Source organism: Capricornis sumatraensis, chromosome 7 (assembly GCF_032405125.1).
Source record: "Capricornis sumatraensis isolate serow.1 chromosome 7, serow.2, whole genome shotgun sequence".
In the NCBI taxonomy this organism is placed as follows: Eukaryota; Metazoa; Chordata; class Mammalia; order Artiodactyla; family Bovidae; genus Capricornis; species Capricornis sumatraensis.
In genome coordinates this window covers 22,282,445-22,310,141 of record NC_091075.1, presented here as the reverse complement: position 1 = coordinate 22,310,141, position 27,697 = coordinate 22,282,445, and the positions used below count along the sequence as shown (strand labels likewise).

General features: G+C 40.2%; 1 protein-coding gene across 1 annotated transcript in view; it reads left to right on the top strand.

Moving 5' to 3' along the window:
* The window catches only part of LOC138082350 (rho guanine nucleotide exchange factor 38-like), a 90,706-nt gene extending 63,211 nt beyond the window's left edge, over window positions 1–27,495 (top strand). Inside the window, exons 3-4 of the mRNA XM_068975631.1 lie at window positions 9,955–10,078; window positions 27,344–27,495. Of these exons, the coding sequence (XP_068831732.1) occupies window positions 9,955–10,078; window positions 27,344–27,495 (276 nt within the window). The remainder of the gene's footprint in view (window positions 1–9,954; window positions 10,079–27,343) is intronic.
* The last annotated feature ends 202 nt before the right edge of the window (window positions 27,496–27,697 follow it).

The following is a 27,697-nucleotide window of genomic DNA, read 5'->3' as shown; positions in this document are numbered from 1 at the left end:
TCAGGCACTCTATCAGATCTAGTCCCTTAAATCTATTTCTCACTTCCACTGTATAAAAGGGATTTGATTTAGGTCATACCTGAATGGTCTAGTAGTTTTCCCTACTTTCTTCATTTTAAGTCTGAATTTGGCAATAAGGAGTTCATGATTGGAGCCACAGTCAGCTCCCGGTCTTGTTTTTGTTGACTGTATAGAGCTTCTCCATCTTTGGCTGCATAGAATATAATCAATCTGATTTTGGTGTTGACCATCTGGTGATGTCCATGTGTAGAGTCTTCTCTTGTGTTGTCGGAAGAGGGTGTTTGCTATGACCAGTGCGTTTTCTTGGCAAAACTCTATTAGCCTTTGCCCTGTTCCATTCCGTACTCCAAGGCCAAATTTGCCTGTTACTCCAGGTGTTTCTTGACTTCCTACTTTTGCATTCCAGTCCCCTATAATGAAAAGGACATCTTTTGGGGGTGTTAGTTCTAAAACGTCTTGTAGGTCTTCGTAGAACCGTTCAACTTCAGCTTCTTCAGCATTACTCGTTGGGGCATAGACTTGGATTACTGCGATATTGAATGGTTTGCCTTGAAAACAAACAGAGATCATTCTGTCGTTTTTCAGAGTGCATCCAATACTGCATTTTGGACTCTTTTGTTGACCATGATGGCTACTCCATTTCTTCTAAGGGATTCCTGCCCACAGTAGTAGATATAATGGTCATCTGAGTTAAATTCACCCATTCCAGTCCATCTTAGTTCCGAGATTCCTAGAATGTCGATGTTCACTGTTGCCATCTCCTGTTTGACCACTTCCAATTTGCCTTGATTCATGGACCTGACATTCCAGGTTCCTATGCAATATTGCTCTTTACAGCATTGGACCTTTTTTCTGTCACCAGTCACATCCACAGCTGGGCGTTGTTTTTGTTTTGGCTCCATCGCTTCATTCTTTCTGGAATTATTTCTCCACTGATCTCAAGAAGCATATTGGGCACCTACTGACCTGGGGAGTTCCTCTTTCAGTATCCTATCATTTTGCCTTTTCATACTGTTCATGGGGTTCTCAAGGCAAGAATACTGAAGTGGTTTGCCATTCCCTTCTCCAGTGGACCACATTCTGTCAGACCTCTCCACCATGACCCGTCCATCTTGGGCGGCCCCACACGGCATGGCTTAGTTTCATTGAGTTAGACAAGGCTGTGGTCCATGTGATCAGATTGGCTAGTTTTCTGTGAGTATGGTTTCAGTGTGTCTGCCTTCTGATGCCCTCTTGCAACATCTACTCTCTTACTTGGGTTTCTCTTACCTTGGACGTGGGGTATCTCTTCACGGCTGCTCCAGCAAAACGCAGCTGCTGCTCCTTACCTTGGACGAGGGGTATCTCCTCATGGCCGCCCCTCCTGACCTTGAACGTGGAGTAGCTCCTCTCAGAGGCCTCCAAAAGCTCTCACATTTGACCACTGTCTCTGGTCTAATGAAGCCTCTCCTCACTCACCTCTCTTGGCTGTGCTCCTCTTGCTCATCCTGAGGGGTCTGTCCCAGGGTCCCAGCCTTACTTTCTGCACTGATCAGGCCTTTCCACGTGAATGTCTCCCAGCCTGGGACTGTTTCTGGTGTCAGGTAACTGGGGCATTTAACTGTGAGATTAGTGAAAAGGCTTGCTGTCTAGCTGTGATATTGACTTAACTTGCAGTTTAACTCAATCAGCCAGTGTAGAGTCTAGTTTCACAGCAGGAGAGTTCACACATACAAATCAGTAGTTTTGAGAAACCTGATGAAATAATGGCTAGTTTACCCCGAAAAGCTTTGTAATCTAGAAGCCAACCATCTGAGTAAATGCCATCATAATTAGATAATTATCCCAGCCCTGTGGTTGCCAGGGCCTTCTGCCAACATCCTTCTACCCAACTTGCAGCAGTTTCTGTCTCACAAGGCTTCCATTTCTCAGTTGCCTCACCAAAAAATAAAACTAAACCTGGTTCTTCCCTTTCAGAACATCCCCACTGGGTCCTCACTTCCTAGAGTTGTTTTTAATACATTTTCACTGTTCTTCCAGTCTTACCTTGTAACAGTTAAAATCTTAATATCATTGGGCCTTTAGCTTTCAACATTAATAGTGGAGCAAACTAATTTTAGTGACTATGCCCAGGCTTCACCATAATGCTGTGCATGGGACTGGCTTATAGAAAGGACAGATAGGACCCAGGTTTTCTGAGACTGAGTCAGATGATATCCAAGGTGGATTTCTTCTATATGAACTCTAATACAGGGTCCAGAGTTGGACCTTATATTGAACCTACTTTGTGTGTGTGTGTGTGTGTGTGTGTGTGAGCTCAGTTGTGTCCCACTCTTTGCAACCCCATGGACTGTAGCCCACCAGGCTCCTCTGTCCATGGAATTTTCCAGGCAAGAATACTGGATCAGGTTGCCATTTCCTACTCCACGGGGTCTTCCCAGCTCAGGGATTGAACCCACATCTCTTGCATCTCCTGCATTGGTAGGTGGATTCTTTACCACCTGGGAAGCCCATATTGAACCTAGACTTATTGTCAAACCACATCAAATAGAAATATTGAAGTCTTCTCTAGAAACAATTTCCAGAGAAGCCTTTGGATGGTGGCAATCACCATAGTCCTCAAAAGCAGTGTTGTTTATTTTCTTCCTTCTTCTAAAACTGTTGTATGTATATACATTGAACATTAAAGTTGTGTGATTTTGATCATCAAATTAGAAGCTTAAATCACATTTGCACATTGAGGTCAGGGCAGTAATATCCAACTGTGGGTTTTTAATTCACTGGTTTTTAGAAGAAAACAATGTAATTACTGCTATAATTTGCCAAGACTTGTTAGAAAGCCTTGCTGCTGCTGCTGCTGCTAAGTTGGTTCAGTCGTGTCTGATTGTGTGCAATCCCAGAGATGGCAGCCCAGCAGGCTCCCCCATCCCTGGGATTCTCCAGGCAAGAACACTGTAGTGGGTTGCCATTTCCTTCTCCAATGCGTGAAAGTGAAGTTGCTCAGTAGTGTGTCTGACTCTTAGAGACCCCATGGACTGCAGCCCACCAGGCTCCTCCGTCCATGGGATTTTCCAGGCAACAGTACTGGAGTGGGGTGCCATTGCCTTCTCCTGTTAGAAAGCCTTAAGAAATATTAATAACTTTAGCTCAATAATTACACTTAAGAAATTTATCATAAGGAAATAATCATGGGTGTGTGAATATGGTTTTAGTCAGAAGAGCTGTTTAACATAGTGAATACAGGAATCTATCTAGATTTCAAAGATTTAATGACTGATTAAGTAGACTACAGTATTTCCATATAATGTTGACATTTAAAATAGTGCAATTGTGAAAAATTAATGACCTGAAAAGATTTTCATATTCATTAAGTTCATGTTCATGTTCATATTCATTACGTTGAAAAAACTCAACTTAAAACAGGGTTGAAACTATATAAATCTTTTGTACAGTTGTACACACACAGAGAGAAAAACAATATGGCAGGACATGCCTCACAATGTTAGTGGTTATTTCTGTGTGGTAGAATTATATGCAACTGCATTTTCTTTCTTTTAGTTACCTGTGTGCGAGGTTGCTTCAGTCGTATCTGTCTCTTTGCAGCCCCGTGGACTGTAGCCTGCCAGTCTCCTCTGGACATGGGGTTCTCCAGGCAAGAATACTGGAGTGGCTTGCCATTTCTTCTCCAAGGGATCAAGCCTATGCCTCTTATGTCTACCTGCATTGGCAGGCGGGTTCTTGCCACTAGAGCAACCATCTTCTACAGTATACAAGAAGTACTTTTCTGAAGAAAAAACAATTTTTTAAAGAGTTTGTTTCTCAACTTCTTTTCAATGTTCACTTTTAAAGGTGTTTCTGGTTGGGGTTTGCACAACACCTGAGAAGGTTTGGTTATTCCTGTCTGTGACTATGTTTAGGTTGACCATCCCAAGGCTCATTAAATAGAAGACAACAAACAGGGATCTCCCAGTTGTAAATGAAGGGGGAAGTGTAGCCTTTGTTAGCAAATCTTCCAGGCTTAGTAATGGCCAAACTGAGCACAACAGTTTTCTTTGCAGATAAAATTTAGCAGAAAATTATAAAATGTCCACTAAATGTGATATTTTGAACAACCATATGAAATGATTTTGGCTTTTTTTTCTTTAAACCACTTTGATCTCCTCATACCTGTGACTCAAGGCCCTAGTAGAGTGGAGAAAAAGGATATTTATTGACGGTTCCCACAGAGAAAATAGATCATTTCAATTGTAGTGATTCAATTCAATTCAAATTGTCAAACTTTTATTGAGTAACTAGGTGGGAGTCTGGCACTGGATTAGAAACAGTGGGCATTCAAATAACTCACGAAGACAAATGTCCTGGAGGAACTCACAGTTTTTACATAAAGACAGACAAATTAATAAATATCTCCTAAATATAAAATGGGCTTCAATATAAGCACTGGGTCATCAGAGCAAGTCATGGCAGCTCAGGAGAGGGAGAGGTTAATTCCAACCAGGGAGCAGGAAAGATTTCTTAGAGGAAGTGAGATTCTGGCTCACTTCTGAGTAAAGAGAAGTGTATTAGTCCCCTGTTAGTTACAGGAAACAAAATTCCAACTAGCTTGAATTTTAAAAAGCAGCTCATCAGCTTCTATGATAAGGATGTCTTGCTTTAGGCAAGGTAGATACAGGAGCTAACATGATGATGTCAGATTTAGTTTCCCTCTCTGGGCTGACTTTGCAGCAGTCAAGTTCTCCACAAAGATGACTGCTGAAAGTAGAAACTTATATTCTTAGGGCTGGTAATCTAGGGACTTCTGTTTCCCAACAACCATTGATTAAAAATCAATGAAGATTCTCATTGGCTCTGCTTAGCAACCTGCCATCCTAGGCCAATTGCTATGGCAGTGGGTCACGTGTTCACCACTGGAGGGAGCTGGGCAGGGGCAGACACCGTGACTGACAATTCCACCAGATCAGGTAGAACTGGGCAACTGTGGCTTCTCCCAAAAGCAACAGAAAGTACAGGGAGCTGAGCAGAACTACTGGGCAAATACTACCATTACCATATTTCATTTCAGATGGGTAGAGTGTTGTAAGGTATATGGGGGCAAAGCCTTTGTGAGCAAAGGAAAGAGCTTGGGGCTGGGATGTGATTGTGGGAAAATGCAAAATAAGTTTTGAAAAGAGTGGGTACACGATGCTGGTGGTGACAGAGGAATTCTATACTGATGATTACAGTCTCTGAATTGAGAAAATTTTAATTATGTGTTTTCTTTTACTTATGACTGGGCAGTTTTGCATATACTTGCAACCATACATACAGCAATTATTTAAATGTAATGGGGACTTACTATTTGAAGTATATCCTGTGAATACTTTCGTGAAGCAAAAAATTAATCTGTCACCAAAACACTGACCTTTAATGTTTCTGTCTTATATTTTCAAAAGATTATATATTGACTTTGCTTAGAAAATGTATACTTAAACTAAATCTCTTTATCAAAAAGTGAATTTTATTTCATTCAAAATATAACTCAGCCTAGACTGTGTACTGCCCATTTCTAGTAAATAATAAATGTATACAAATGCTTCCTTGAACTTACATCAGTAATTATAAAATCATCTACCAGTTTTAAAAGCCTATTTGGATAAGACATTTGTTTGTTCCTTGGCATAGGAGAGACTAAATGTAAATTCATCTCATGATTCACAAGATCCCCATGGGCTATGGTGATATTGGTGATTGAAACTGTACCAATTGATGTTTTAATTCTTTCTGTCCTTCAGAAAGAAAAGAAATCAAAACCTATGTTTTTGTTATTTATAATTCATTGCATCAAGCTCAGATTGTAGATAGAATACAGAGTTAGATCCTTACTAAATGAATTTAAAATATAAATTAGATATGTGGGATTCTGACCTTGAGAAATAAATTGTAGAGGTGACAAATTGGTGAAAAATTCAAGCTAAAAAATCCAAACAGAGATGATGAAGTATTCTATTATTTGTAATTGCTGGTCGTGGACTGTGGCATAGAAATAAAAGGTCAATTTCCAGCTCAAACTCTGTCTTGAACTTCATAATTTTGGGCATGGTAACTCTCTTCATTCTGCATGAATTTCTCTGTTTTCACACGGATTCATATTTTACAGAGAAGTTGGAACAATATAGGAAATAATAAATATGAAGCACTTTATGTCCTTCAGAATGAAGACCCCCAAATAAATGAAATAATAGTAAGATTGTTGTTCAGTCGCTCAGTGTGCCCAACTCTTTGTGACCCTCACAGACTGCAGCACGCCAGGCCACCCTGTCCATCATCAACTCCTGGAGCTTGCTCAAACTCATGTCCATTGAGTCGGTGATGCCATCCAACCATCTCATCCTCTGTCACCCTCTTCTCCTCTTGCCTTCAATCTTTCCTAGCATCAGGGTCTTTTCCAGTGAGTCAGCGCTTCACATCAGAAAGCCAAACGATTAGAACATCGGTTTTAGCATCAGACCTTCCAATGAATAGTCAAGGTTGATTTCCTTTAGGATTGACTGGTTTGATCTCCTTGCTGTCCAAGGAATTCTCAAGAGTCTTCTCCAGCACCACAATTTGAAAGGATCAATTCTTTAGCATCAGCCTTTTTTATGGTCAAATAATAGGGTACACTATATGAAATAACTCCTTATAAAACAAGTAAATTAGGGATGGAATTTGATACTTTAGAAGGATTAATTTCAAAATATGATTTTACAAAATGTTAAACTAGCACATCTAGAATCAATCAATCTAGAAAAAATTGACTCATACGGAACTTTTGTAAAACATATTTTGCAATATGCCAAGTTATGCCTTTGTGATTTAATTAATGCTCAATATATTACTCAATTGATATGTGTACTCAAGAGATATGTGTCATTTAAAATTATGATTAACAAAAAGTCATATGATTGTTATCTGCCTTTTAGATATTTTGTATAATACTAAGCATACTTACTAATATAAAATAAATTCTTGAAAACCCATAGATATTAGGCAGAAGAGCCATGTGTGCCCTATCCTGTAGTTTTCTTGTGGACCAGACTAATGATAGTAAGGTAAGGAATTTCCCAAGGTGGTTGAAATCCATATATCCAGCCAGAATATATTCCATAGGAGGCAACTGACATAGTCACAAAATTTTAAGCAAGGTGCAATATGTAGTATTGCTTTCATGTTTAATAACAGAACATCCTGATCAACTTGGGCTTCCCTAGTAGCTCAGTTGGTAAAGAATCCACCTGCAACCTGGGTTGGGAAGATCCCCTGGAGAAGGGAAAGGCTACTACTCACTCCAGTATTTCATGGACTCCGTGAAAGTCCATGGAGAATTTCATGGACTGTGTAGTCCATGGGGTCACAAAGAGTCATACAGGACTGAGTGGCTTTCACTTTCATCCTGATCAAACTAATATCCATGTCCAGTTGTGGAACAAGGTTTCAAGAATGGGATCAATGTCCAAAAAAGATGGGATAAAAAATGAGCAGCCCGCCTTCTCCCTGCCTCCTAAATAGACGCAGCACACCTGAAGAAACTGTTGTTCAGTCACTAAGTCATGTCCTACTCTTTGCAACTCCATGGACTGGAGCATGCCAGGCTTTCCTGTCCTCCACTATCTCCTAGAGTTTGCCCAAATTCACATCCACTGGGTTGGTCATGCCATCTAGCCATCTCATCATCTGTTGCCCCCTCCTCCTCCTGCCCTCAATCTTTCCCAGCATCAGAGTCATCTCCAATGAGTCAGCTTTTTGCATCAGGTGACCAAAGTATTGGAGCTTCAGGATCAGTCCTTCCAATGAATATTCAGGGTTTATTTCTTTTATGATTGACTGGTTTGATCTCTTTGTTGTCCAAAGGACTCTCAAGAGTCTTCTCCAACACCACAGCTTAAAAATATCAATTCTTTGGCACTCAGCTTTCTTTACGGTCCAGCACTCACATCTGTACAGGACTACTGTAAAAACCATAGCTTTGACAATACAGACCTCTGTTGGCAAAGTGATATTTTTGCTTTTGAATATGCTGTCTGGGTTTGTCATAGCTTTCCTTCCAAGGAGACCACATCTTTTAGTCTCATGGCTCAGGTCACTGTCTGCAGTGATTTTGGAGCCCAAGAAAATAAAATCTGTCACTATTTCCACTTTTAATATTTGCCATGAAGTGATAGGACCAGATACCATGATGTTCTTTTTTTTTTTTTCAATGTTGAGTTTTGAGCCAGGGTTTTCACTCTCCTCTTTCACCCTCATCCAGAGGCTCTTTAGTTCCTCTTCACTTTCTGCCATTAGAGCGGTATCATCTGCATATCTGAGGTTATTGCTATTTCTACCAGCAATCTTGATTCCAGTTTGGGATTCATCCACCCTGGCATTTTGCACGATGTACTCTGCATGTAAGTTAAATAAGCAGGGTGACAATATACAGCTTTGTCGTACTCCTTTCCCAATTTTGAAACAGTCAGTTGTTCCATGTCCAGTTCTAACTGTTGCTTCTTAACTCACAGAAGAAACTGATGTTGAAAGCATAAAAGAGAAGCAGCAATTGTTGGCCTTCATTTCCAAGAATTCTTCCAGGTCTGTCTCTTATTCTATATCCTGTTCCCAATTTCTCTTCATTTCTTGACTCTTTTTCCTCTGATCCTTAGGTGAACTTGCTGTTTGTCTCTCACCCCTAATTTTGTCAACCTTGTTTTGGACAAGCAATTCTGTTTTTCATCTTTTAAGCTTCTCCATGACTTGACTATTGATGACTTAGCTATCCATCTATTTCTCTTGTACAAAAAAACCATGAATAAAAGACATCTGCTCCTTTTCCCTGTGGCAGCCCAATGGAGCCTGAACCAAGATGCTGTTTGATTATGAAATGAGATCTGGTTTAAAATCAACAAAAAGATTTTGAGTAGGATCCAGCAAAATCTGGCACATAGGTCACCATGCTCTTCTTGGATGGGTTAGGATCATTGGCCATCCCTTACTAACCACCCAATGCCTGTGACAGAGATTGGCCTCCATTGCAATTCTTGGTACATAAAAGGACTTCAGGAATTATTTAGTAAAAGAATGAATAAATTATTATAAGCACCAGCTATAAGATCTGGAACGGATTACACTGGTTTTTGAGGGTGTGTGTGTGTGTGTGTGTGTGTGTGCTTAGTCACTCAGTTGTGTCCCTCTCTTTGCAACCCCAAGGACTGTAGCCTGCTGGGCTCCTCTGTCCATAGAAATTTCCAGGTGAGAATACTGGAGTGTGTTGTCATTTCTTTCTCCAGGGGATCTTCTGAACCCAGGGATCAAACCTGCATCTCCTACATTGGCAGGCAGATTCTTTACCACTAGCGCCACCTGGGAAGCGCTTTTGAAGGTGTGCATGAATTTATAAAATGTGATGAATCTTTAATTAGTAGAACATATTTGGTGAAGATTTCCATTCACATTTCTTTTAAGGAAAGAAAGCAGGAAACAACTCAGCACATCTACTTGTCATCACTTTCAGAACATCTGTGGTTTTAAAACAACTTTGAAAATAGTCACTTGCTTGGAGTAAGGTCTGACTTCTGCTGTATAGGCAGTAAAATGTTCTAAATTCATATGTACTCGTACGTACCCTCATAGAGGGCAATTAATAAAACACCAACTATGGAGCCCAAATCTTCTTCACACTCTGGTTCTTACAGGGGGTTATGTAGATGTATACTCAACTCATTAAAATTAAGTCAAAATAAAGAAAAAGAGGAAGGTAACAACAGATGCAACATCCCAATCTCTTGCATGAAAAACTGCACATTTCCTCTAGGAATCCCAAATAAGAATGTTTACAGAAGCAGCTGATGAAAGCAGTATGGGCTGGCATATAAAATGCTTACTGTTTAGCAGGAGGAAACATCTTAAATAGCGTGCATCTCTCTCTCCATCAGCTGGTGCTCAGTGTTTGCATTTCTTCAGGTTGATCGGCTGGATGTGGATAGCTTGTTTAGTAACATCGAATCGGTGCATCAGATATCAGCCAAGCTGCTGTCATTGTTGGAAGAGGCCACGACAGACGTAGAACCAGCCATGCAAGTAATCGGTATGTTTATTCTCTTCTCAAGTTCTCCAATACAACAGGAAATAATATTTTAATAGCCTCCCATTGCTTTGGTTTTATGTTTCTGACTCACCAAGCTTCCCAGGAGATATATAAATGCTAAACGCATCTTAGGGCTCATTGTAATTACACACACTCTGTATTTATTTTCACATGGGTTTCTATCTATTTGCTGAAGTCCCTCAGTAGCACTAAGCACACCATTTGCTTTTTAAATTTCCAATCTTTCAACCTCTTTGCCTTCCAGATGTTCTCTTATTTAGTTTTATGGCTAACAGTTACTTGATTCTTAAAGAATTAAACATTCAAATACTTTAATAGCTTTACTGATTTTAGTCACAATGTCTCATTCATCTTATGACTAGGAATCCACTGATTCTGGGACTGTAACATTTGCAAGCAGAGTTTACATGATCATTAAAACTTAACAATTACTTTTCCATGCTTTTCCTTTTTCTCTATATTGTTTGCTTTCCAAATATGTTTCTATTCTCACACAGTCATAGATAATTTTCCTATGTTGATAAGATTTTGAAAAAAAAAATACAGAGAAATCACTGGAAAAGTGTTGGGTCAATTTTTTGTTCCCTCTATATTCTCCATTCATTGGGCATTTATGTATCAAATCACCTAATGAATACCTATTAAGCAGTAGCATATGCCAGGATTCTTAGGAGCGTCAAGGAAATACTGTGTTGTGAACTACTTGAAGGCGATTGCCACAACCAAGATACCACAGACACAGTGCCATGTAGGCCAAAATTGTTTTAATGTGCTGTAATCATTTTTTTCTGTTTCACACAAAATATTCAATATATGCTCATTACAAAATATTAAAACAATTTGGGAGTACACAGTGTAATTCAACCCACCAACGCAACGAGCATCCCCTTAAATAACCATTATTATCAGTTTGATATGCGTCCTTCCTTTGAGACACACACACACTCACACCTTATATTTTTATTCCCCCTCATTATGTCTTTGTTAATGGGGCTTCCCAGGTAGCTCAGCAGTAAAAGAATCTGCCTGCAATGCTGGAGCTGCAGGAGATGCAGATTTGATCCCTGGGTCCGGAAAATCCCTCAGAGGAGGAAAAGGCAACCCACTCCAATATTCTTGCCTGGAGAATCCCATGGACAGAGGAGTCTGGTGGGCTACAGTCAATAGGATCTCAAAGAGTTGGGCACGACTGAAGAGACTTAGCATGCACACACACAGTGGAAAAATGGCATGAAATTGATTTTGTTTCATATTTAAGGAAGATCCAAAATTTAATAAGCAAGACTGATCTTACACAAAGGTGAAACAATCTGGGCCATTTGTAGTGTTTTACATGTCAAAAGGCCAGCCCACTTAAAAATATTCTCCCACAGGCAGTTTTTAATTGTCATTTCTTGTGATTAAATGTCCCCATTATATACTGCAGAACTTGAGGCCACAAAGAGAATACATTTATATGGGGAATCAGAGAATTCTTGAAAATGTTGCTTGGGCTTAAAGTATTAAGTCATATTTCAGCAAGTGAGGTCCATGTTGAGAAGACTGAGTGGAAATAATAGCGAGAACAAAACCATGGACAGCAAATGCCAAGTGTGTTTAGGAAATGGTGAGTGACCAAGCGGGGCTGGAGTGAAGGATTCATGTAAGGGAGGAGTGAGAAATGAATCTGTTAAGTGTAGAACAGGGGCCAGCTGTACCTGGAATCAAAGTCTGGGATTACTCTGCAGGTAATGAGGAGCCATTAAAAGATTTTTCAGCAAGGATGTGATGAGACACAAAAGTTTCTGGAGAAAAGAAACTATGGCAGGTATGAACAGAATGGATAGAAAGAGAAAATGAGTCCTGGACCAAATAAACAACTCGTAGATAATTTAGCCATGTGGTAAGAAGCAGCTAGGCTAACGTGGATACACTGAGAATAGAAAATAGGAGTCAGATTCAAGAGAAATGTGGAAAAAGCACAAACAAAATGTAGGGGTTGGTTGTATTTGCTGGAATCAAAAACAGTTCCAGGTGTAAAGAGTCTTGTATTCTGATTTGTCTAGAACATCTTGGTTTTAACCTGTTCAAGCATCCAGTCCAGTTTAGCATTTGTCCCGGACTTCCTCATTTTTTAAGGATGATCGTTATTTATAGTTGCACCACAGAGATTTGGTGAGACCTCTTCATCACGCTTTAATTTCTGACATGTCTTCTCTTAGCAGAGTCAGGTGCATTTGAAAGAGTTCTCATGTGGTAAACTCTGAAAGAGAGCCCGTCGCCCTTTTCCCAACCTTTTCTAGTCTCAAGGATACTTATATCCTCCTTTGAAGTACAGCACGCAGGGAATCGACTGATAAAATGAAGCCTTTTGGAAATGAACAGCTAGCTGCTTCCTGTTCTGGTGGGGGCAGGAGATGTACTTGATGCTATAAGTTCTGCAGCCACTGGGTAGAGCAGCAAGAGGGGTCATGACCCACACTGGGTGGCTTACGCCCTATGCCATGACTAGTGGGAGGCATGAAGCCCCTAGAATGACAGTCAGTGGGTTTAGAGGGACACGTAGAGAATTAAAGATTAGATGCAAATGAAATACGTGTAGGAAGTGGAGGCCATTTGTGTCAAAGGTGAATTTTCTGACCATATTGTAAATGCTGCTGTTGACTTTAATTCAGAAAATGCAATGTGTTAATGCAGATTATCATATGAATACATATTTTGGTGGAGCATCACAGTAAAATAATGCTTTTTACTAAAGTAAGAAATCTATGGACAAGAAGTATTGTAGTGCGTATGTAATATACCTGTGATATTCTATTTATTGAAATGGTAACTGTAGTTAAAGTTCATATGCAGTTTTATGTATATAAAATTGAAGTGAACTATATATAATATTCAGACAATGTGCACACTTTTTTTGGTGTTGGTTGGTCACTAACTGGCTTTTAGAAATTGCATATTGTTCAAAATCAGTTAGAAGTCTTTAGTTAAGATATTCAACAAACAGATGGAAAAAGTAACTTCAGTTTGTTAGTCTTCACGATTGCAATTACTGAAAACAAAATTTATCCCTAGGGAAACAAGGAATTAACTGAAAGATAATTAAACAATGAGAGATCATATTGTATAACAGATTTAATTGTGAAACTTTGTAATTGTATTTTGGAAGACTTGAATTATGAAAAGAAGCTTTGGCAGAACTTCTATTTAGTAGGATAAAGTTTTGTACCCTATACCAGATTTCACAATATCTAGAAAAATATTTCAAAATCACAGAGAGAAACAACTTGTTTAATGAGTTTCACTTTGCAAAAAGAGAGAAGAGAAAATGGAAGCAAGAAGACAAGAACTTTGAAAATATTTAAGCTCAAATATTTATATATTTTAATATAGAGAGATATAATCTGAATTTTAATATCTTACATTTAGTAGAATTTTCTCTGAGCTTATGAGGTGCCTCTGTGTTAGGAGGAAAGTATTTTCACAATTAAAAATATTATGGTTTGTATATTTGAGCAGCCAAATAAATACTGCTAGCATTAGATTTTAACCATAGAATAAAACAGAGTCCACACTGATATGAATAAATGAGGAGAAAGGAAAGCTCTTCCTTGCTTAAATTTCAACAAGTAAGTATAAAGGAAAGAGGAAAATTTTAAATCTCCATTAGGTAAAAACTATAGTCATAGTCATAATTATTATAGAAGATGCTGCTGAGTGATGCCATATTTATTGAGTGAAAGTTTGAGGAGATATATATTTTCATAGTTTCAAAGTGTCTCCAACATAAGTATTAACTTCAAAGGAAAAGACGGTAACTTTTCCTTGAGAAACCAGGCAACGAGTATCTTAACCAAGCGAGTGATCAAGGTCAACAGTAGCAGAAATAACACACATTCATATCATGAACCTTGTGACACAGGGCACCACATCATATCTGTGGTACTTTCGTCCAGAAAGATGTGCAATCAGGTCCAATCATTAGAAAACATTAGACAATAGCAAATTCAAGTGAAAGACACTGACAGTAACTGATTAATATGGTTGTAAAATGCCAAAGTCGTTAAAGACACTGTAAGCTGCGGAGGAGCTCTTGAAGACTGCAGAAGACGAGGGAGGAGTAACAAAAAAATGCAAGCGGGAGCCTGTATAGACTAGAATGGGAAAATCCCATTAGTGTCAAAATTCCAAGTAACGTCTTTAGCTAACAGTATTAGAGCAAATGTCATTTCCTATTACTGAAAATTGTACTATGTTGATGGAATATTGAGGAGAATGAGTGAGGGATATTTGAAAACTACTGGTACTATTTTTGCAACTTTCCTATAAAACATAAAATTAATTCAAAATGCTTAAAATATAATGGTTTGCAGAGAAAACCCAACTGAAGTTGTTCACATTTTCAAGTTTACTAAGGATAAATTGCAATACTGAGGAAGATTATATAAAATTTATGAAAATAAAAAGTAAACCAGTAAGACCATAGTTGAAAAGAAAAAGTTGGAGGCATAATTTTAATTTCCCTACCCTTTATATCTGGCCTGGCTTCATGACTTTCTTTGACCAATAAAATGCAACAAAGTGATGTTCTACAATGGCCTTGTGACAGTCACTGCTCAGGGAGAGAGACGTTTCAAGTAACCCAGTCAGGCCAGTCAACACAGTTAAGGCCTTGAACATGTGAGTCAGGCCCTCCTTGGCCAGCTGACTTCATGCTACAGACTGCAAACGTATCAATAAATCCCATTAACACTACAGGGAAACAGGCCATCCCAGCTGAGCTCTACTCATATCATCAACCTGGAGAATCATGAGCAGATAAATGGTGTTGTTTTAAGCCTTTAAAATTTTCTTGGTGTGGGGAAGGGGGGTGATTTCCTGCATCAACAGCTAACTAATACAAAGAAGATACAGCTAAGATACAGAGAAGAAATTAACTAATTCAGCTCAGATAATAAAGAAAAACTTGATTTGAAAGGTGGCTTTTAAGCGAGGACTTGAATTTACAAAGATGGAGATTTGAGCAAGGAACTTCTCAAATGACATAGCACAGAGGCAGAAGGCAGAAGAGTATGGGAAGTTCCTATAAAGGACAGCAGTTCAATGTGACTGGAGCATAGTGACAAGGAGAACAAGTCACCATATCAGTGGAGTTCACTGCCACTTTCCATCACTAAATCTTTCATCTTGCATTCCAAAAGGTAAACCGATTTGGGGTGACATTTTCCAAAATCATGCTTCCTAAAGCACAGCCGTTCCATTTCTTTGTCCTTAGATCGCACGAAATGGTCTGTGATTCACAGTTCTAGTGCCAAAGGAGAAACTTTCCTGATACATAGATAAGCCAGGAGAGCTTTACTCAATAAAAAAAAAAAAAAACAACTTGGGGTTTGGATGAGGTTCAAGTTTAAGCACAGCAAAGCACATGTTTGTAGATCCAAGAACTCTGGGAAATTGTCTGGACTATCATGCCAAGATAGAAACTGGATTTTAAAATCTTGACTTAGGCAACCTGCCTAGATAGGAAATGGGTTTGAAATGTTTAGGAAAGGGAGTGTGAGAAGTGACTCTTGTTTCCACTTAAAGATCATTTTGTAACAAATGAATAGTGAACGAGGACCCAACAAGTAAAGTGATAGTGCAGAGTTGGAGAACACACAGGCTGCAATCTCAGGTTGATTTAGTTTATATCCAGGCTCAGCGGTCACTAGATGTGGGCTTGCAGGCGAGTCACAAAGCCCCACTGAACTAAATTTGAGGCAATAATACCTATCCCACAGAGTGTTTATGAAGATTAAATAAAATAATGTATATGATGATAACCAGTGCCCATCCTTCATCAGTAGCCAATGCACGATGTTACTAACTTGTTACGACCCTGAGAATATTAAACATACCCACCTATTCACAAAGCTTGATTTCTTATATACAAAATGTGAACTTTTTAGAGATCCTGATCATGTTTTTCAATCAAAGATTCCTGGGCGTGTGTGGTTTCCAGGTGTTCCCAATACCTGTGCATCTTGATAATTTACCTATCTATTGATACTTTGGCAACGTGTTTCCTCCTATGGAGGATGATTTGAGATACTGAGTATCATTTCCACATTTGAAAGTGAGCAGCAATTACAGTAGTGGTCCTCAAGGAACTGTGCCTTCTGGTATTCACACTGCCATGCAGTCTGGTCCCATAACGACTCTAGATGGTCCTGAGAGTCATCAGCTAATACAATGCATAGGAAGAGACCCTGTGCCGAAGTCTTAAGGCTGGCATAGCCTTGAGAAAGCTGGACGTTTCTACATTTTGTTGATTTGGGGAGCCTGCCATTTAAGAAATCCAGCCACCCCAGTGGAATATCACATGGAGAAAGATTAGAGCTGAGACTATCCTAGTGAGAAAGTGGTCCCACTGTCCCAGCCTCCCTGCCAAGGCACCCAGGCTTGGAAATGAGCCATCTCGGACCAGCCAGCCAGTTAAGCCCCTGAATGACCGCAGCGCCAGCAAACCTCAAGTAAAGCAGAACCACTGAGCTGATACCTGCCAACCCACAGAATCAGGAGAAGAGATCAAATGGTCACTGGTCTTAAGACACTAAATTTTAGGGTGGTTTGTTACATAGTGACAGAGAACCAAAACAGGGCTATGTCCTCTTCTATAAATTTTCAACAATGTTGTAATGTTTCAAAGTATTTTTAAAAGACTGAGTTCTGAACATGTGTGAGGTTGGTTACTTTCTCTGCTTACTTCACACACAGGGTAAAGAGAACCAGAGCTGACAGAAGCTTGTGGTATAGGAATTACAGTTTCTCACTTGCTTTTTCCTCAGGGTGAGTTTATCCTCGGAGACAAATACGGTATAGAGCTTTCTGTTCTTTGAAGATGGAGTGGGTGAAGCACTGTTACTCTGTGGCAGTCCTTTGTTCTCCTAAAGCTGTGTCTCTTGTATGTCCCTGAAGCAGGAATCTGTGCCCTTAGCAGTGATTCTGTGAAAAGAGATTAGTCATTGACAATGATGCTGTGTGGGAGATGCCACAAAGTAGTTCACCTGAATCACTGTTCTGGTACTATTATATCACATGCACGTGTGTGTGTGTGTGTGTGTGTGTGTGTGTGTGTGTGTGTATGTGTGTGTGTGTTACTCAGAACATGGAAAGGCCTGGCCTTGTTCATCCTGATCAGTGAGGGCAGGTTTGGGAGCTTCACCCCTGCTCAGTGGGATATGTGATGCCAGCAGGTGGACAGAGACCCAGACACAGCAGTGAAAGTTCAGGGCGTTTTATTCCAAATACTGTCGGTAACAAGAAAGCTGTCAGCTTCAGAAAGCAGGACAGAAAGAAAGGTGGAGAGGGGTGGTTCAAGGTCAAGTACACACAAATCCACAGAGGAAAGGAAAAATCAGCAGGAGGCAGTCACCAGGATACAGTGCAAAAGTTGGACCTCCGCTCTCCTGAGCGAGGTCAGGGTGGGCCCCAGGTCTACCAGGACTTATTTCTCATAATAAAAAGAAAACCGGGAGGGCTTAGTAACAAGTTCTGTAGTTCTGTTCTCTGAGGAGAAAGTGAAGTTCTACAATGTGGAGCTGGCTCCTGGGGGTCAGTGGCTGAGTTGTGCTGTTAGCCTTGAAAGGAGTGGTGGAAAGTCAGATATTGTAGAGAATACACCCAGAAGTCCCAAACTTCTGTGAGTGTAAGAGTGCTGTGAGTCCCAGAACACTTTCCCAACTGTTAGGAAGCCAGAAGGAAAAGCTGTTAGCAGAGATGCCACACTTGAGGGGCACAAGAGCCTGGCGAGAACGTAGCCAGATCGGTGCCCTGACTCTGGCTCCATCACTGCTGCCTCCATGTTGGGGCAAGTCGCTTGATCAGTGAGAACCACCCTTGCCTGCCTGGAATAGAAACTTCACCAAAAGGACTTAGCTTTTGCCCTCACATAACAAGAAATCCATATTAGTGCTAGACTAATGCTTGAAAAGAAAGTGTAGTCATTCAGTCTTATCCAACTCTGTGTGACCCCATGGACTGTAGCCCACCAGGCTCCTCTGTCCCTGGAATTCTCCCGGCAAGAATACTAGCGTGGGTTGCCATTCCCTTCATAGGGTCTTCCCAACCCAGAGATCGAAACCAGGTCTCCTGCCTTCCAGGCAGATTCTTTACCATCTGAGTCACCAGGGAAGCCCAATTCCAACCTAGCCATCTCACTGTTCAGATGAAAAAGCTAAGAGCCTGAGTTTCTCCAAACAGCATCACTAATTCGAGACACAGTTATAAGGGAGCCCTAGCTCTTCCTAATATAGGTCTTATTACATACTACATACTGTCCATCACTACTGCCTATTATTGCTCCCCAGTTTATCCTGCCCATCTGTTACACTGTCAGTGATGGAATAGCCTTTCCTCTGAGAGACCCCAGCACAATTACGACATTGTCCTCCATTGTCCTGGATGCAACTGTGATCATGGGACAGGACCCCACCATCTGCTCTGGCTCCCTTCCTTTTTTCTTTTTTTCCTCTTATGGTCTATCAACCTCTTACTGGTCTCACCCCGTTCCCTCCTAAAACCACTTCTCTAAAATTGCTGTTACTACATCACTAGAGACCTCAGAATTGTCAAATCCAATGAACACATTTTTCTGAATTTATCATACGGTAGCACTTTTGCCTGGAAAATCCCATGGACGGGGGAGCCTGCTGGGCTGCTGTCTATGGGGTCTCACAGAGTCGGACACAACTGAAGTGACTCAGCAGCAGCAGCAACACTTCTGAAAATTTTTAACCGAATAATTCCTAACATCAGAAGAGAAATTTCATGAGCTCCAGGGAATGTGGAGTTCCAACCTGAAGCCACAGCCACAGGCATGAAATAATTTGAAATCTCATTTTATCTTAGGAATTCAAGTAAATTTTCCATGCTATCTTTTCACATGAAAATAATGTTTTTTTTTTTCCTTCAAATATCTTTACACAATTGATACTCAAGGGACATGCTTGTTTGAATCCTGTGGCTGCACATTCCACCTGGCACTTGGGTTTGGATTTCATAACCCTAACTAGCATCCCTGGAGTATCTCTCAGTAGTCAGTGTTATCCCCAGGCGAGGCAGGAACTGAATGAGACCAAAGGCAAAGGATAGTGGCTTCTGTAAGCTGCATTTACTCTCCAACCTCTTCCTTCTCGCCTCCCTCCTCATTTTGCCTTCCCCTGGAGAACAGAGGAGGCTCAGAATAAAAGGAATAAAACATATACACCTGGCATTTGGGCTGGCTGAACTGCAGCCTTGTTTAGTCCCAGTGGCTGGGCTCCCATCCAGGGAGGACAGCAGACCATGAGAAATTCTCCCAGTCAGTCTGGTGCAAGCTGCCAGGAAAGCTTTTTCATCTGGTGATGGCATATTTACTCACCCAGGAAGTGACATTCAGAGGCCTGTATTATCTTGCTCAGATCTCAGAACTTCTTTTCTGGAAGGGGGTCATACTCCATCCTCGGAGCAATCCCACTCCCGTCTCTGTATTCTGAATGCTCTGTCCTGACAATCAGATTTTACTCAGAACTGGAGAACTGCCTTTGGGGATAGAACTTAGATCGCAGTTTATGCTTGAGAATTTTTCCTTCCCATTTCATTGAGATATAATTGATATATTGCACTGTATAGGTTTAAGGTGTATTGCATAATGATTTCATTTACATACATCAAGAAGTGATTGTCACAGTGAGTTTACAGACCACCCATCCTCTTATCTAAACACAAAATTAAAGAACAAAACCTTACCAGCTCAAATAAGATGTGTGCGTGCTAAGTTGCTCAGTCATGTCCGACTCTGCAACGCCATGGACTGTAGCCTGCCAGGCTCCTCTGTCCATGGATTCTCCAGGCAAGAATACTGGAGTGGGTTGCCATGCCCTCCTCCAGGGGATCTTCCCAACCCAGGGATTGAACCCAGGTCTCCCGCATTGCAGACAGATTCTTTGCCAACTGAGCCACAAGGGAAGCCCAAGAAGACTGGAGTGGATAGCCTATCCCTTCTCCAGGGGATCTGCCCGACCCAAGAATCAAACCAGGGTCTCCTGCATTGCAGGAGGATTACCAGCCGAGCTACCAGGAAAGCCCTAATCTCTTTTCTAGATCTTCTATTTCCTGAATCCCAGAATCATATTGCAATTCCATAAAGGGCTCTTCACTTTAATATACTATGGGTGACTCAAATTCAATACTTCTAAAATTAAACTTGTTGTCTTCCCATAAAAACACCCTCTTTATCTTATCATCATTGTCTATCCACATGTTTACTGAAACCGGCTTCCTGAGATATGCCTGGAGTTATCCTCTTCATCTCTTACAAGGTCAATGTACGTTTTTTGTTCTCTCTTCTTCATCCTCCCTGATTTTGCTCTCATGGTTATAACTAATATCTAATGAACATTTGCACATGCCAAGATAGACACATTACATATTTTAACTCATTTAATCATTAAACAACCCTACCATTATGATTATTTCCTACTACAGATGAGGAAATTAAGAAACAGAGAAATCAGGTAATTTTCCCAAATGTCACATGAGTAAATGGTAAAACCAGAATCTGATACCAGGCAATTGATTTGAGAGCATTCTCTCAACTGCTGTAACATTCTACTTTAGCCTCATTATTTATTTCTTGTATACTTATAGAAACCTCTCAATTGGTTTCTCTTTTCCTATCTCCCTAACTCCTCCCTCAAATTCCATTGTTCAGATAACTAACTCCCACAGTAAACTTTCTAAGATACGGTCTCATCATGTTAATCTGCTGCCTAAACTCCATCGGTGCTTCTCCATGACCTTCAGGTTAAAGTTCCAACTTCTTAATGATGCACAAAGTCTTCCATGGTCTGGCCCCTGCCTACCTATACAGCTTCTGCTGAAACCTCCCCCCAGGTGTGGCACCAGCCAGCCAACTGAGATCACTTGCAGTTTCTGAGCAGAACTTGCTTCCTCCATGCATCTCTGTGCTTTTGTACTTACTCATAGCTCCTACTTCAAGGGTAGACTCTTACGGAAAGAGTTCAAAGTTTCTCAAGAGCAGAATGGCTCACCCTCTGTATTTATAGTTACTGTCATTCTTTTCCCATAGCATGCTAAATGGAGTTTACTCTTCTCTATCCTTTACTGACCTTCATAAGTCCCTTGAGGGAAGTGTTGATTCTTTTTCTCTGCAGACCTACCAAAGTACTTAGGGCATGCTAGTCACTCATTGGCTTTCCCAGGTAGCACAGTGATAAAGAATCCATTGCCAAAGAGCAGGAGATGCAAGAGACCCCGGTTCCATCCCTGAGTCGGGAAAATCCCCTGGAGGAGGAAATGGCAACCCACTCCAGTATTCTTGCCTGGAAAATTCCACGGACAGAGAAGCTTGGTGGGCTACAGTCCATGGGGTTGCAAAGAGTCAGACATGACTGAGCATGCACCCTCACAGTCACTCATTAAATGGCTATCAAATTAGGATGAACTAAATAAAGACTATAACTGCTTCGTTTCCTTTTATGCCATTTTCCTAAACAAGGCCTCTGATAGGCCTTTTGGGCATCACTGATTTCACCCCAGATCACCTACCTGCAAGGGCAGTTCCTCTAGAAGTGGGGTCAGAATAATACATCTTAGGGATGGACATGAGAGTCTGGAGGTAACGAAGAGGTGGGCCAAGAAGAAAAACATGACTATGTCTACATTAGTGAAGGGAGCAATGTGTCCCACAGGATAGTGAGGCCAGGACATAAAATGTGTTCAATAATCCTGAGAGTTGTTCTTAAAGGAGATAAGTAAGTGCATTTTTAAAAGTGCATTTTCTTCCTCCTTTTGCATGGCAGTTATTCTGAGGGGAAGCCAGTGTAGAAAGTCTTGGGATGCAGAATTTTTTAAAAAGAAGCACACAATAGTTATATTTATTTCATAGGATTCTGGTGCTTTTGTGACAGATATCCGGGACGGAAATTACCTTCACCGATCTTAGCTCAGTCCCTTCTCCACTCTTAATCATCCCTTCAAACTCACATACAGTAGCAGAGCAGTTGTCCTTCACCACTGAAGAAACGCAGCCCAGAGTTACGTTACCGTGGAAACAGAATCTTTTTTTTTTTTTTTTTTTTTTGCTGCAAGACACGTCGCTTCATCTGCACTATTATGAAGCAGAATACATTGGTAGGGCTGGGAGGGGAATCAAATATTCTGCCCGCCAGTATTGTGCTTGGCCTCTGGGTGAATAGATGACTTTCAATTAGAGCGCTTAAATATCTTTTAACCTTAATCATTGTTATTAGAGGCCCAACAGAATTTTACTTGGAAAAGAGGAAAAAATTCAACTCTGCTGTTCAGGAGAGAGCTATAAATTTTTTCAAGCTAGAACATTTCTCTTAAAGAAAATACAAGAGAATTTACAATTAATGGTTTCATCGTGTGTAAAATAAATGCCTTTGTCCTTTGTGTTTTGACTTTCTGACTTGATCCCATTGTGGATTTATGAGATTGTCCAGATCTCTCTCTTCCTTTGTCTCTACTCTAAGCTGCTTTGTAGTGAACATACATATTTACAATTTTCTCTGGCATTGGGCTGCAGGTATTCAGGTTCACCCTTCCTGACTTACTGCCAAGCCCATCTGAGCCTTGACTCCCTAGCCCAGCCAAAGCCCTCGCTCCCATTTGCTGCCTGCTGCAGTGACTGCAAGGCTTGCCTTTTTGCCTTTTTTTATGCCCAACCCTAAATTTAGCCACTGTCCTATTTTATTCTCTCCGCTCTTAACTCTCCTCTTTTAACTCTCTTTTCTTACTATTTGTGTTGCTAACTGTCGTGAAGGGTGAATCTACAAGACCTCCACTGGCAAAAGGATCAACTCAGTAAAATCCCAGAAATCTAATAAGAAGCCCTCATCCCTTCAGTTCCAAAAATGCTTACAGTCACTGCATTTTTTTACAAGTCCAAAAAAAAAAAAACCCAAGTAAAACATATACACACATGCAGAGTCTAATTTTAATCATAGGGAAATCCCATAAATGAAAAGAAAGAAACATCTTTTATTAGTTGTACGTAAATTAGGAAAATGGGCTTCCCAGGTGGCTCAGTGGTTAAGAACCTGCCTGCCAATGTGGAAGAAGTAAGAGATGTGGGTTCGATCCCTGGTTCCAGAAGATCCCCTGGAGGAGGGCACAGCAACCCACTTCAGTATTCTTGCCTGAAGAATCCCATGGACAGAGGAGCCTGGTGGGCTACAGTCCATGGGGTTGCAAATCGTTGGCCATGACTGAAACGACTTAGCATGGAAAAATTAGAAAATAATATAACACTTTATAATACTTTAAAACTATTAGTATCTTAGTAAAATTAAAACAAAAATAAACAAATGGAACATAATTAACTTAAAAGCTTTTGCATAGCAAAGGAAATCATAAACAAAATGGAAAGACAACCCTTAGAATGGGAGAAAATATTTGCAAATAAAGCAACCAACAAGGGATAAATCTCCAGAATATACTAACAGCTCATGAAATTCAATATTTAAAAAAAAAATAATCAAAAAATGGGCAGATCTAAATAGACTTTTCTCCAAAAAATATATACAAATGAGCAAAAAACACCTGAAAAAATGCTCAATATCACTAATTATTAGAGAAATACAAATCAAGATTACAATGAGGTATTATCTCACACTGGTCAGAATGTGCTTAGCTGCTCAGTCATATCTGACTCTTTGCGACCCCATGGACTGTAGCCCACCAGGCTCCTCTATCCATGGGATTTTGGAGGTGAGAATACTGGAGTGGGTTGCCATGCCCCTCCTCCAGGGGATCTTCCCAACCCAAAGATCGAACCCAAGTCTCCTGCATCACAGGAGGATTCTTTACCATCTGAGCCATCAGGGAAGTCTTGCCATGCCATCATCAAAAAATCTACAAACAATAATGCTGGAGAGGGTGTGGAGAAAAGTGTACCCTCCCACACTGTTGGTGGGAATGTAAATTGGTACAGACACTATGGAGAACAGTATAGAGGTTTTTTAAAAAATGAAAAATAGACCTATCATATGATCCATCAATCCCATTCCTGGGCATAGATCCAGAGAAAACCATATCTCGAAAAGATGCATGTATGCCAATATTCTTTGTAGCACTATTTACAATAGCCAAGACATGAAATTTACCTAAATGTCCATCCACAGAAGAACAGATAAAGAAGATTTGGTACATATATACAATGGAATACTACTCAACCATAAAGAAGAATGAAATAAGGCCATTTGCAGCAACATGGATGGACCTAGAGATTATTATACTAAGCGAAATAAGTCAGACAGAGAAAGGCAAATCCCACATGATACCACTTATACATGAAATCTAATTTTAAAATGATACAAATGAACTTATTTACAAAACAGAAACAGAGTCACAGATCTGGAAATTATACTTATGGCTATCAAAGGGAGAATATGACAGGAAGTGATAAATTAGAAGATTGGAATTAACATATTAACACACTACTATATATAAAATAGATAACTAACAAGTACCTACTGTATAGCACAGGAAACTTTACTCAATATTCTGTAATAACCTATATGGGAAAAGAATGTGAAAAAGAATGTGTATATATATATATATATATCATTTATGTATATAACTGATTCACTTTGCTGTACTCCTGAAACTAACACAGCACTGTAAATCAACTACACTTCCGTAAAATTTTTTAAAAGTTGAAGAACTAGTGTTTTAATTCTGGAGACAGTAGAGCAGCATTAGAAAGCAAGTGACATATATGGAGGAACTAGTCGGTGCCAGCTGATTTTACATCCACATCTCATTTAATTCTCAAATTCATCTCAAGTGTAACTATTATCTCCATTTTACAAATGATAGAAGTAAGGCTCAAATAATTTTTTTTTAAGTCATTCCTGTAGTCACCACACAATCCTAGACAATGATTTCTGATTCTGACTCCAGTGTTGCTGCCAACTGTGTCCAGCATCCAGCAAAACTCTCCTATGGGGAGGGCTAAAATCTAAGGAGAAAATGAGGAGAATGTGCCCTCTAATCCTGGCTCTCCACCTCCTGACAGAACTGTGGAAAAACCATTTATTTGTTTTGAAGTTAGATTTGTCCATCCTTATTTAATATGGATAAATAAGCCCCTTTCTCCTCATATGTATAAGGATTCAAGTAGTTAATGCAACCAAAATATGTTGAAAATCTAAAGGGCACTTTTATTTCTGTAGGAAGAATGCCTTTTGTTATTATAATAGACCAGATTAGCAGGTCCATATTACTTGCAATCAGTTCAGTCCTAATCATTATCAATCCCAGATTCGCAATGTTTTTGAGAGCAGATCTATTACATATTTTTTCTGTGTTTCCCAAATTCCCTTACCACAATTCTGGGTTGGATAGTGGATGCATTTTTATTAGATGAAGTGACAATTAAATCAAACTATTGTCCAATATGTACTTGAGCCATCAGTGATAGATCCCATTTCATCATATATCAAAAAGGACTCCTTAAATGCCTGGACATAATTAGCCCAAGTTGCTTTATGAATAGTCAGAACACTGATTTATAGTATTATCCAACTGATTTGTGACAGGAATGATGGCCAATTTTCACATTAGAGAAAACAGTTTATTTTCCTCAGCTTCATTGCATATGTTTCAGACAAACTCAGGAAATGTTAGTAAAATAAATAGAAAAATAATTGACCTAGAACCTGAAATTTCACTCTCCAAAAATATCTCTAACTAGTGGTAAAGAATCCACCTGCCATTTCAGGAGACATAAAAAATGCAGGTTTGATCGCTGGGTTGGGAGGATCCCCTGGAGGAGGGCATGGCCACTTGCTCCAGTGTTCTTGACTGGGAAATCCCATGGACAGAGGAGCCTGGCAGGCTTCAGACCTTAGGGTCACAAAGTAAGTAAGTGAAGTCGCTCAGTCTTGTCCGACTCTTTGTGACCCCATGGACTGTAGCCTACCAGGCATCTCCCTCCAAGGGATTCTCCAGGCAAGAATACTGGAGTGGGTTACCATTTCCTTCTCCAGGGGATCTTCCCAACCCAGGGGTTGAACCCGGGTCTCCTGCATTGGAGGCAGACACTTTAACCTCTGAGCCACCAGGGAAGATATCATAGGGTCACAAAGAGTTGGACACAGCTGAAGCGTCTGAGCATGCATGCACTCACTCTAACAAACTGACAATATCTGCTCCATTCTGGGCATTTGCTATCTATGTATTGTAATCTGAACGTTGCATACACTATCTCTTTAATTTTATAATGACCCTATGAAACTGGATCTATTAACGTCTCTGTTTTATAGATGAGGAGATAGATTCAAAGAGTAAAAAAATAACTTGTCCAAGTCATAACCTGTCCAAGTCTGTTGCACGGCCTGGCCCGTACCATACAGACTGATTCTAAGTGTAGCCTTTAACTCATGTCAAAGAAAAACCCACAATGTAAGAAAAACCCACAAAGTAAGCGTCGTGAGTTTTAGTTTTATTCAGGGACATACCGAGGGCTCTAGCCCAGGAGATGACCTCTCAGTGGCTCTGAGGAAACTATGCCAAAGAGGGGGAAGAAAAGCCAATTCAAACATGATTTTGGGAGCTAGGACATACATGCAATCAAGCATACATCTTGGTAAAAGATTGCTACTAGTCACAAAGAACAGATATTCCAAGTTTTTAGTGCTTTTCTATGAACGGCAAGATGCAAGAGTCTGGGGTCATTGAAATGCTTCCTGAGACACACAGCCAACTATCAAAGGGCCTATTTATCCAAAGCACCAAGTGCCTCAGGTGAGTTTCATCCTGAATTCCTCTCGGGGTGGGCGGTTACAGTGGGTGAGGACAGCCCTCATAGAAGCAGGTGGTGAGGGACGCCCTTTTTCTTTGTTTATACCAGGACTTTGTTTGCACCAGCCAAGGGCATAATCTGAGAAAACCAGCTTTCTTTTGCTGCCCATCTTCACTAAGCTCATTATCCTTTATTTTATAAAAGAAAAGAGGAAAGGGATGAAAAGAGATGAGAAGGAGGAGGGTGCAAAGAAAAAGAAAAAAAAAAAAAAAAGGGAGAAAAGAAGGTGATTCAATGTTGTCTATTGCTCCTCACCCCCCAACCCGGACTAACATGGGCATAAAATGCAGCCCACCCAACTTTTTAACACTCATCAACATTGTTGTAAAACAAATACGCAAAGTGCCAGTTTGGTCTGACTTGATGTCATCTTGCCTTTGTTTTGGATTTATCAGGAGAAGTATTTTTGCAGATTAAAGGGCCCCTGGAAGATATTTATAAAATCTACTGCTATCACCACGATGAAGCGCATAGTGTACTGGAGTCCTATGAAAAGGAAGAGGAGCTGAAACAACATTTGAGCCTCTGTATCCAGTCCTTAAAGTAAGGCCTTTTCAAATGATGGTTTCCATGCACTCTCAGTCGCCTAGCAGGGAACATTTTAACTGGATGTAGATGAAAGGTCTCCCATAAATCTTATGTTTTATGAGGCTTGCTGGGAGCGCTACTTTGTGTTCTCTTGATGAAAAGCTGACATGCCAGAAACCCTGATTGACTTTTTTTTTTTTTTTCCCTGCAAGGATGACTAA